This window comes from Oncorhynchus masou, chromosome 1 (assembly GCF_036934945.1).
Source record: "Oncorhynchus masou masou isolate Uvic2021 chromosome 1, UVic_Omas_1.1, whole genome shotgun sequence".
Lineage (NCBI taxonomy): Eukaryota > Metazoa > Chordata > Actinopteri > Salmoniformes > Salmonidae > Oncorhynchus > Oncorhynchus masou.
This window is the reverse complement of record NC_088212.1, coordinates 66094990-66107548: the sequence shown is the minus strand read 5'-3', so window position 1 is coordinate 66107548 and position 12559 is coordinate 66094990. Positions and strand designations below refer to the sequence as shown.

General features: G+C 45.9%; 1 protein-coding gene across 2 annotated transcripts in view; it reads right to left on the bottom strand.

The window, feature by feature from the left end:
- The window catches only part of LOC135548399 (AT-rich interactive domain-containing protein 3B-like), an 86180-nt gene that overhangs the window by 5805 nt on the left and 67816 nt on the right, over positions 1-12559 (bottom strand). Inside the window, exons 5-9 of one of the 2 annotated variants that reach the window (XM_064977971.1) lie at positions 4819-5002; positions 2835-3088; positions 1044-1313; positions 327-368; positions 54-146 (exon numbers count right to left, since the gene is read on the bottom strand). In XM_064977971.1, coding sequence (XP_064834043.1) covers positions 54-146; positions 327-368; positions 1044-1313; positions 2835-3088; positions 4819-5002 — 843 coding nt within the window. The remainder of the gene's footprint in view (positions 1-53; positions 147-326; positions 369-1043; positions 1314-2834; positions 3089-4818; positions 5003-12559) is intronic. The other variant, XM_064977981.1, reaches the window with a different exon arrangement.

Here is a 12559-nt window from a genome sequence, read left to right as displayed (position 1 = left end):
CGGCCAAATCCGTTTATTTCTGAGTGTATGTACACGCACGCTCACACACACACCTGAATAGAGTGTGCCGTTGACCTCCACAGACACACTGATGCTAGCAGATCCATTGGTGGAGATGCTCAGAGCCATGTCCTGCTGCTTCTCATCTAGAAAGAAAGAGAAATAGGAAGTGTAAACCACTGTGGGCAGAAAGCAAATCCAGAAAATATATATCTCCAAAGGAAAGGACGCAGAAACATGGGAACTAGAATCGAACTCTCTCCATTCATTGTCTACACAGGTACTGTACAATAACATGCAGTAAGTGAGAATCGGGTGTCACGAACATTTCCTTGTGGGTGTCTTGCAGCATACATCTGCATAACCCACTGAGGAGAGAGAGAAACACAATCATGTCACAGTAACCCCAGGAAAACAATCTGCACTTCCCCTCTCAAAGCTTTTATTGTGTAGTAGTCATAATGTGTTGATTGTTGTACTCGGAAACACACATACAGGCTGCAACTCTACTGTGTGTGAGTGAGAGAGTGTGAGAGAAAGCGAGAGAGAGAGAGAGACGTGGGGAATAACCTGCATGTGATAACAGTAAGGCGCCAAATAAAGGATGTGTTACGACGTACATCCAAACAGCCAGAGGCTGTGCTGAAGAGGCGCAGGTCAGTGAGTCAGCTAGCAGAGTGGCCTGGCAGCCTTCATCTCTGTTGTGCAGTGACCACTGCGTTGCCTTTATAATGGCTTCTATATGTCATCCTGTATCTCACGGGGGAGCTGAGGAATGGGAGTTGGAGAGCTGTGAGGGTATCTGGTGTAGGCCGTGTGTTTTTTCATGGTGCTCAGAGAGAGAGTCAGGCATCGAGGGAACTTCAGCGTGCATCACTAGTGTACTTAAATGTATGCGTTTCATTGAGAAAAGAATTACTAGTGCATATCAGGCATTACTCCAGTCTCGAATACGTATAGAATGTACTGTATGTGTCAGAAACAAACTGACTATGATATGTAACTGTATAGAGTGCCCAGGGGGAGTCAGCCTGGGCACGTACCTCTAGCGGTGGTGTTGTTGCCCAGGCGCAGGTTCATGGGGACCTGAGAGGCCATGACAAGCAGGTTGTGTTGGAAGGCCTGCTGCATCAGACGCTGCTGCTCCTCTGCCAGGCGTGCCATCTTCCTCTCAGGGCCCTCGCCAGTCTCCAGCTTCTCCCTCAGCTGCTCCAGAGTGGCAGCCCGCGCCAGCCCTGCCACCTGCTGCTGCCCCAGCGCCAGGGACATGGAGGTACCACGAGCCGCTGCCATCACGGAGGGGGTGATCTCTTCTAAAGACAGGCAGGGTAGGAGAGGTAGGATATGTTACTTCCATGGAAACAAAAATATGAGATTCATGTCAGTATTGTAAAATATGAAGATTTATTTTTAATAAAATGACAATTTAACGTAGTAAAATGAGGCCAAAGAAAGGGAGGGAGACCTGTTGAAACAATAACTACCTATTTTAGAGAAGAAAAAAAACACGGCAATTATATGGGCCATTATACAGTATTTTCTGTAACTGAGCCGCATTCCAATAACATCAAAGTCAAGATCAGAAAAACAGGTAATGGTAGTGATCCAGCCAGATCCTATTGACGAGGACAGACAGCTGTAATCCAGGCTGGCCGTAAAGTGTCCTGCTGTCTGTGGGAAATCAGTAGTAAATGGTTAAGAGACAGTGAACAGCCCAGGGTCAAACCCTCAGTCACACTCAGACGCTTTGATCACAAAGGGAGTGCATCGATCATCACACAATCTACAGTACAATACACACAGGAGAACAGTGGAGGCTGCTGAGGGGAGGACGGCTCATAATAATGGTTGGAATTAATGGAATGGCATCAAACACATGGAAACCATATGTTTTGTACCCAATTTCATGATATCCAATTGGTATTTACAGTCTTGTCCCATCACTGCAACTCTTGTACGGACTCGGGAGGGGCGAAGGTCAAGTGACATGCGTCCTCCGAAACATGACCCAGCCAAGTCTCACTGCTTCTTGACACTGCTCGCTTAACAGGCGCACCAATGTGTCGGAGGCAACACCGGCCCGCCACAAGGAGTCGCTAGAGCACAAGGACATCCCGGCCAGCCAAACCCTCCCCTAACCTGGATGACGCTACGCCAATAGTGTGTCGCCTCATGGGTCTTTCAGTCACAGCCGGCTGTGACACAGACTGGGATCGAACCCAGGTCTGTAGTGACGTCTCAAGCACTGCAATGCAGTACCTTAGATCGCTGCGCCACGCGGTTGGCAGAAACCTTGTGTTTGATACCATTCCACTTATTCCGCTCCAGCCATTCCCAATAGCCTGTCTTCCCCAAGTAAGGTGTCACCAACCTCCTGTGCTGCAGAGATTCCATAACACAAGGCCTGCCAATGAACCTAACGTGTGTAAAGTACAAAATACTTCTGTAAAGGGCTATTAAGAAATCAGAGCATTTCTTCTTGTAATACTACTCTCTATAGGCTGTGGTATCTAATCCTTTCCAGACAATTCAAGAAAATTCTCCTGTAGTTCCTAACCATTGCGACAGAGGGCGCCACGGCACTATGGATATTTCTTGAGGGTTGTGCTCTGATCAGTCTGATGTGCTCCAAAACTCAAGAGCTCAACTCTCACTTCTATCTTATTTGAACCCAATAGACAGCATGGGCTTTGTTTTCCTTTTGCCAAGATGCCTACTGTGTGTTTAGGCTATATCGTAATTGCAGTATTTGTTTGTATTAATACATTTATAACCAATCGTAACCCTTAATTCCCAGTTGTTTATTGAGCAGTTGTTGATCCTTTAATACTCACCTTTTTTGAGAGAGTGGACGGGTGACGCCAGCAGGCCGTTGAGGCTCCCAGCGGCTCCGGCACCCAGTGCAGACAGGTGCATCTTGGGAGGGGAGAGGATGTGAGGGGCTGTGCTGGGGGAGAAGCGGAAGAGGCTGCTGCTGTAGCTCGGGCGACGGCCCTCCCGGCGGTTACTGTCGATGGCCGCCTGAAGCTCGCCTGGCGAACTTAGACATTTCCTCTCACACTCAAAGGGATACAGGTACTTCATGTACCTGAATGAGACAAACATTAAGATGGAAGATAAGATATGCCATTTAGCAGACCAAAGTACTTAGTCATGCGTGCATACATGGTCTTCAGATCAGAGTACACACACTATATTTGCAAAAGTATGAGGACACCCCTTCAAATTAGTGAATTCGGCTATTTCATCCACACTCGTTGCTGACAGGTGTATAAAATCGAGCACACCACCATGCAATCTCCATAGACAAACATTGGCAGTAGAATGGCCTTACTGAAGAGCTCAGTGACTTTCAACGTGGCACTGTCATAGGATGCCAAATTTCTAACAAGTCAGTTTGTCTAATTTCTCCCCTGGTAGAGCTGCCCCGGTCAACTGAAAGTGCTGTTATTGGGAAGTGGAAACGTCTAGGAGCAACAATGGCTCAGCCGTGAAGTGGTAGGCAAAATAAGTTCACAGAAAGAGTGCGTAGCTCTTAAAATCGGCTGTTCCAAAATGCCTTTGGAAGCAACATCAGCACAAGAACGTTGGGAGCTTCATTAAACCAGTTTCCATAGCCGAGCAGCCGCACACAAGCCTAAGATTTCCTTGAGCAATGCCATGTGGCGGCTGGAGTGGTGTAAAGCTCTCCGCCAATGGACTCTGGAGCACGCTTCACCATCTGGCAGTCTGAAATCTTGATGCTACAGCATACAATGACATTCTAGACGATTCTGTGCTTCCAACATTGTGGCAACAGTTTGGGGAAGGCCCTTTCCTGTTTCAGCATGACAATGCCCCCGTGCACAAAACAGAAATTGTTTGTCGAGATCGGTGTGGAAGAACTTGACTGGCCTGCACAGAGCCCTGACCTCAACCCCATCAAACACCTTTGGGATGAATTCGAACGCCAACTGCAAGCCAGGCCTAATCGCCCAACATCAGTGCCCCACCTCCCTAATGCTCTTGTGGCTGAATGGAAGCAAGTCCCTGCAGCAATGCTCCAACATCTACTGGAAAGCCTTCCCTGAAGAGTGGAGACAGCAAAGGGGGGACCAACTCCATGTTAATGCTTGTGACTTTGGAATGAGATGTTGGACGAGCAGGTGTTCACATAATTTTGTTGATGCAGTGGCAGAGAGGTCAAATAGCTACCTAACAGAGACCATGGTATGTAACAGCCTGAGTGTGCAGTAGCATTAGCAGCATAGGTATTTTTCCACCTCATAAAAATGTATAAAAGCGAAGCACATAATGGAGAGAGAGAGAGAACACAGAGGATCAATACAGAGTGAAGAGCACTATCCATTAGATAAGACCAGTGGACCGTTGCTGCTGGAGAGAACAGGCAGGCTGAGTAGGCTAGCATTAAAAATACATAACGGCTCATTAAGGCTCTCTGGTATACAGGCAGTAGTATAAAGAGCTAAAGCCCTACACAGGGGCTTACAGAATGCAGAGCGCTCGCCCCTCAGTGAAAGCCCACCTCAATTGTTGTGAACTCTGGCCCAAATCACATCACAAAAACTATTGGATCAATGGGCTCCTCACACGTGTGGTGTAATGGATGGAGGATGGAATGCAGTGATAGAGGTGAGTAGTTAAAAGAGAGGGATGTACACACACACACACACACACACACCCCTAGGGTCAGGATGAATGGACACATGCAGACAAACACAGCCTTCATAGAAAGAGAGAGACACAGATACACACCATAGGGACACATGACGAAGCAGAATGGGGTAGAGAGAGAGAGAGAGAGAGAGAGAGACTTACTGTGTGCGAAGGGTGAAGGCAGCAGAGGTGATAGAGGTGGGCAGGCTGAGGCCCTTGGTGATCTCTCTCCAGATCTTCTTATTGATGACCTCCACCAGGCCGCCCTTCTCCGTCACCAGCTTGTAAAGCATGTACAGGTCCAGAACCTGCTTGGCCATGATGGGGATGCGGTTCACTGGAGTCCCTGAAGGTAGAACCACACACATCAATATGGATCCAAATATCCTGTTAAAGTGACATTGCTGAAGGAGCTGGAATGGTGTGGATGAAGAGGTTTGTTGCACATTTTAACAACTTTTTAAAAAAGTGAACATTGTTTTGTTTTTTCCTCTGAATATTTTCACTGTAACATGCTTTGAAAAGTTAATTGGGACAGAAACGGTACGCGATCTTCTATTATTGAAAGTACATTTTCACCCCACATTGTTTGCTGAAACAAATACCCAGATGATATTGTTACTGCTCTCGGTGACAGAGGCCCATAACTCAAAGAGCCAGTTGGATTAGACTGGGAAACGTAAACACAAAGGAATAAAATTGACAAAGAGAACATATTAGCCAAGTTAAGGCAAAGACAGCTGGACCTGGAAAGAGGGATTTGCAAACAAAGTGAACCTGCTCCAGACTTTTGATACAGATGCATTAATCTTGTTAACAGCTTATCTGCAGTAAAGCGTGTAGAAAGTGTGTGTGTCGGGGGGGGGGTGTAACCCTGGCCTAGAAAAAAGTGCTATGCGCCACTCTCTAGTCCTGACATGTCGGGGGGGATTGTAGGCCTGCTAATCTTTGTGCGGGGGGGGGGCATGGATAGCCTGGTATAATGAAGTTTATTTAAGGGATTGTGCAGAGTAAATCCACACCCCTCGGCTGTTAGCTGTTGTAATAGTGCTGCCCGGGGCCTGGTGCAGAGTGGCTGCTGAGTAGAGAGGACGGCCAGGCGGAAGCCAGGCCAGCTTTGTGTCACAGTGGTTAATAGCAGCCAATCCTCCCAGCCTCCGCAGGATGCTAGCAGCTCTAACCTGGAATAAGACCCATTAATGTATTTATCAAATAGCAATATGATTCAAAGTCTCAAGTTAGCAGCAGCCAGTCAGTCCAGTCCTCCGAGGCACAGGTTGTCTTTAATTAAACCATTAGAATCGTTGGCTCTGACTGGAAGACACATTGGCTAGCTTGTGTAAGTGTTGCTAGCTAACTCTGGGGCTGGGTGTGGCTGCATAGGCATAACCTCATCTCATGTCAGAGAGGAACATGTGTTGTAAAACACTGCAAACCCTTACGACTAGGGTTGCATATTTTGGGGAACTTTTCATGGGAATTAACGGGAATAGATGGGAATTAACAGAAATATATGCAAATGAATATGAATACCATTTAAATGTAGATGTTTTTTTGCATTGGATATATTTACCATATTATATGGAGACAAACATAAACCTTTTACTTTATCATAAGTAGACGTAATTGTAAATGATTAAATCCAACCAATAGAAATAAAAAACTATTTAGTTATGAATTTAACTTCAATTAAATGAGTTGATTTATGGGATAATTTCACTGAACAACAAAAAGGGAATATTGAATGATCCATCGCATCTCCCAAAAACGTTTTCAACATACGTAAAATTATAGTTTGTAGACTAAAGCTTAATTTGTCTTCCTCTCAGGCATATCTTCTCCCTGGATCTCCTCCTCAATGTCCACCTCTTCAACATCAGACTCCGAGGCCTCATCTTCAGTCACTTTCCAACCTTGTTGAGGATGGCTCGTTGTCAGGCTCAAAATGCCTCAAATTTGTCCGGATAGCCACCAATTTTTCAACCCTTGTATTGGTCGGGCTGTTGCGTGCTTTAGTGTGTGTGTTCCCAAACAAAGACCAGCTGCGCTCTGAGGTGTCTGATGTTGGTGGGATTTGGAGGATGATGGTGGCAACAGGGAAAAGAGCCTCAGATCCACAAAGTCAGGTGGCTGATGAGATATGTTGGCACGACTGCCATATTACATCTCCATCCCAAAGCCCTTGCTTGGAAGTGTACTTTGCCAGACTGCCAAGAACCTTGCCCTCATCCAGGCCAAGGTGGCGAGACACGTTAATGATGACACCATAGGCCTTGTTGATCTCTGCACCAGACAGGATGCTCTTGCCAGCATACTTGGGGTTCAACACGCTTTTTGATGCTTTTCAGAACTGCAGTTTCCTCTGCTTGGAGCAACAGTGAAGTGGGCAGGGCAGTATGGATTTATTCTCTTACATCTGCAAGCAGAGTCTAAACATCAGACAGGATGGCATTGTCTCCCACGATCCATGCAATGGCTACTGCTATAGGGAGTTTCATCCTGCTTACCACTCTCTCCCAAAATACATCATGCAGGAGGATCCTCTTGATGGGGCTGTCCATATGAGCAGACTGATATGGCAATTTCTTGGAGACTCCTTCCCCTCAAGGAGACTGTCAAACATGATGACAACACCACCCTAATGAGTGGCAGCTTCAATGTGGTGCTCTTATTCTTCTCACTTTGCTTGGTGAGGTAGATTGTGAAGGGTCATCAAGTTATAGCAGCAAACCTAACCATTTCCTTGGCTCTCTTGTAATGTGTATCCATTGTTTTCAGTGCCATGATGTCCTTGAGGAGCAGATTCAATGAATGAGCAGCACAGCCAATGGGTGTGATGTGAGGGTAGGAGCCCTCCACTTTAGATCAAACAGCTGTCATGTTCGCAGCATTGTCTGTCACCAGTCCATATACCTTCTGTGGTCCAAGGTCATTGATGACTGCCTTCAGTTCATCTGCAATGTAGAGACCGGTGTGTTTGTTGTCCCTTGTGTCTGTGCTCTTGTAGAATACTGGTTGAGGGGTGGAGATATAGTTAATTATTCCTTGCCCATAAACATTCGACCACCGATCAGTAGATGATTGCAATACAGTCTGCTTTCTCTATGATTTGCTTGACCTGCATTTGAACACTGCATCCAGCAAATGAGTAGATAAAGGATGTTTGGTTGGAGGGGTGTATGCTGGGCGAAGAACATTCAGAAATCTCTTCCAATACACATTGCCTGTGAGCAGAGATTAACCAGTTGCATACACAGCTCGAGCAAGACATTCATCAGCATTTCTCTGACTACGTTCCTCCATTGAGTCTAAAAAACTTCTGATTCCAGGAGAACCATGAGCTGTTGCTATCGATAAGGTGTCTGATTCATCATTTTCACTTCAAATGGAAGTAGAGGGACTTTTATCAGAGGTTGCGTGTTGTGAGTGCTGAGGGAACTTTATGCACTTGGTCAGATGATTCTGCATCTTTGCTACATTCTTCACATATGATTTGGCACATTATTCGCAAATGTACACAGCTTTTCCTTCTACATTAGCTGCAGTGAAATGTATCCACACATCAGATAGTGCCCGTGGCATTTTCCTGTAAAGATTAGAAGAAAAAAAAAGAGTAAAAAACAAATACTATTCCATGTACAGATAAATAGTTAAGCAGTTAGAATAAACAATTCCTTTGTATGATGTGATGGAAGAATGCACTGTGCATGCAGAGGGTTGCAATTCCATTGAATTGGGGAAAGTTTAACCAAAATATGCCACAAGACCTAGAATTGCCATGTGTATCCCACAAAAAAAGGTTCACTGTTATAAGCTAACTTTTTTGATGAATTTAAGCAAAATTCCCAAAATTCCCAGGCTTAATTAACTTCCCATGGACAATTTCCAGGAAAATTCCTTGAAATTTACCAAAAAGTTTCTGAATCTTTGCAACCCTACTTACAACTAAAGCCTATATACACAGTAGGCCATCAACAAAGCCAGCGGTAACTACAGCTAGCTAAGCTAGGAAATCAAAATCCACTACACCTACGAGACAGTGGGAATAGCCTCAACTTTTCCCGGAATTCAACAATCTGATCTCTGGAGACGATTAACAGACTCCGAAACAGATGACATTTTTGCCAAAATAGCCACTTTCTCATCTATAGTACTGTAGTAGTAGTATTGAGTAGTAATAAATAAAACACATCTGAAAGGAGAAAGACATTTCACAAAACTAGGGTACAATATACACAACATGAACTTTAGATTGTCCATGGCCGCTAGGACATATCAGTTTCCTGTAAGATTGAGGAAGTGCCAACAGCCCACTAATGTGTCTGGAGTCCTGTCTCTCTGTGTGGTGGATGAGATGACATCAGGCAGGATGTTTGATTAGCACAGAGAGCATGGTGTCACTACCACCAGCCACCAGAGAGAGAGACGGAGAGAGGCTGGGTAGAGGGTAGATAGAACAGAGGAGTTAGTAGCCCAGCCCGACCCAGTAGCCCAGCCCGACCCAGTAGCCCAGCCCGACCCAGTAGCCCAGCCCGACCCAGCGCTTCCAGAACATACTGACTATCAAAAGCAGAAGGAATGTGGTGTAAAAGGCCGGCCTGAGTCCTGGTCAGGCCACAGTTATTTAATGCAGCGCTGCAAGGACATCAATCCTGCATCAAACAATTAGTACAACTGCAGGGGTCAGAGGTTGGCCAGGGGTTATTGATGTCTGAATTAAAGTGCAGGTCAGCAAAAGCCGTTTTCATACACAGCCAGCCGTATGTCCCCCTGGACAATGAGGCCAGGACAGATAAGCACAATAGACCTGACCTGCACTGACAACCCAGCATTTAGGCTTTAATTCACATCAATGCCTCTATTCCATTCCAGCTCACTAATATCAATGTTAGGAATAGGACCATCAGGAAGCGATGGAGAGAAGTGTTTTTTTTTGCAAGAATCCGTATTTTAATTTAGACAATAGATTTTCTGCGTAAACAAAATACAAACGCTACAATAAACCTAACGCTACAGAATCAAATGAACACGTTTCAACAGGATCTGCTGAAATGTGAGCAAACTGCAACAACCCATTTATGAAAATGATTAAATTACGTAATTAACCAAAGCCCCTTCAGCTAGACTGGAGGAGATAGAGAAACATTAGTGAGAACTAACAACCCACCAGTCTTTGGTGATAAACATCTGCTCCAGCTCTTTTGGGCCTGTGGGCACAATCACTTTAAACACATTTTAATATGGGAATCACCACCCCAGAGTCAGTCGATGTAGAAATGAGTAGCAGAGCAGCGTAGCCATGATAGCAGGCCACATATTGAACAGCTGAAGCATTAGCTCATGCTAGCGTTAATGTAGGCAACTATTGGCTGCTTTCTCTCAAAGGGCAGCAGGGATTTGTCCACTGCAGTACCGAAACAATTTGTAATTGGCTACAGGCTTCACCTCCCATCATCCTTTGCCCTGGACTGATTTCCCCCCTGGGACAGGGCCATCAGGAGGCGAATGATTAATGGCTGTGGAGGTCAGAGGTCATGGTGGTGGGAAGTGCTGTGGTGGTGAAGGCTCCCTGAGCCACTCCCTAACTCCTTCCTCCATTCGCAGTACTTCCAGTGTTCAGACAGGGCCAGAGCCCAACAGAGAGAGGCCCATAGTGGCAGGAAGGGCCAGGAGGCAGCCACCTCTCACCCCACTGGGAGGGAGTTACAGTACAGTAATTGAGGCATCATTGTCAGTAGTGGGCACAGCCCAGCTTAGAAGACACTACGCTGGATAGAGAACAAGATCAAAAAGAGGGAGACCAGCCTACTGCAGTCTGAACCAGTCAGTTAGCGAGTCACAGTTCCAGGGGAGAAAACAGAACATTTAAAACACCAATGAGACTGGTGTTGAAGCATCCCTTTGTCACATGATCAGTATAACCCCCTTCACCCTGCACCATCCACACTGCCCCCTACAGTTCCAAGGATGCGATCCATCTCCATGTGACAAAAAACAAAAAGGTCATTACATGATGATCCCTGATCATTTTTTTTGTCTGCATTAAATAATTCTATAATAAATAAATGAACTGGCTCTTATGCCGGCATCGTAAATTAAATGCAGCTGATTTCACATTATTCACATTCCAGCTGACAGGGGCTGGGGTGAGGAGACAGGAAATGCATTTTTTACAGAATGTGCTGCCACGAGGTGTGGTATTTCACTACCATCCACCTCTTTGGAGTGAGGGAGGAGGAAAAGAGGAAGGAAAGAGTGGATGGAGAGAGAGGTTAGAAAGAGAGAAACAAGGGCAGGCAGGAGCACATTTATAAGCCCATCATTATCTAAAGGATATATCGCTTTCTGTGGACCCCCCTCCCCCTTTCTCGATATACATACGCCCCCCCCCCCCCCAAGCTCAGAGAGGGAAGGAGCGGATGAGGTGGATGGGACAGCCAGCTGGATAAAGACTGGATTACTGCTATAAGGTGTCAGCCAGAACACAAATGGCCTCTGCCTCATGTCAGTGTCCCCCCACTAACCCCACCCCAAAGCCCTTTGGATCCACCCCTCCACCAGCAACATCCCAGATTAGACCAAACAAGGGCCTGCAGCTCCCCACCACTGTTCTGCCTCTCTGTCTCAGACCCACTAGTCTACAAGCAGCCCTTACTGCTCCTACTGAGTGTTTAGTTTACCCAGGGACCCAAGGCCTTTTGGTTTATATGTTCATATGTCGAGCCTGGTATTGTCAGGGCCTGCTATGCTGGAGCAGCGTTTGTTTGATTTTTAATGCCGGGCCGAGGGACATAGAAGGTAAAGTCCAACGACAGTATGGAATTCTTCAGCTATCTTTAGTCTGGGGAGAGCCATTCATATGCATCACATGACTGACCAATTCATATCAAGTGGTACGGAATATGTATGTGGACACACAGCAGCCAAACAGCCCTCCTTTCTATAACGAGAGTTAAGATGACCCCCTATACATGTAGGAGGCCAATAACACCAGGCAGGCGGGGATATAAAAGCACAGCTGGTGCCGGCCAGGCCCCGGGGGAGGAGGAGGTAGGGTCTCATGACAAACCATGACACAGAAATCCCACAACAAACATTTGAAGAGTAAATTGCAAAGATACCTTCCATTATATGTTAAACTCAATACACAACATGTAAATCACTGGATTGAAGCCTGGGTAACGAGAGCCTTTTTTTAGTTATAGGACAAATCCTTTGATACAGTCTTGTAAAGGATAAAGGAACAACAGCAACAACGCACAGAGTTGACCGTGATCTGGCTGCAGTCCAAAATGGGGACGGTAATCTCTCTCTCTCTCATTGGGAACGATTAGCTCAGTAAGAAGATCAGCGATAAAAGGGGTGAGAAAAGGAGCAAAAGAGAGGGAGAAAGAAAGATTTAAAAGAGAGAGAGAAATATGACTCCCTCTCGGGTCATAAAGATGGGTCACCTGGTGAATTGGGGGAGGGGGATTGAAAGGGTGGAATGTGGATAACGCGAAAAGTGAGACAGCCACTTCAACTGTAACCCAAATCCCTTTGGTCCCTCGAGGCCGGGGTCTGGTTTGGACTACTGGCTGACTGGACTCTAATCATCAGTCCATTAGATAGAGGTGATCAAACCATAGCCTACACTTTTACATTTGTATTCAGTTTCAGTAGTCTAATATAACCAAATTGCGCTGGTGGGTAAATGTATTTTTAAAAGCAAAAATTGGCTTGGTGTCGAAATTTGACATGATGAACACATTACTAGACGGCTTTTCGATCTCCACTGTGCTTCTACGTTTTCTCTCCCCGTCAAAGTATAAAACGTCATCATTCTCGCCTGAGGTAATAAGAGAGACCGTTCTGAAATCAGCTGCTCCTCAAATAACAGAATAACTGGGCTGCTGCAGTGACC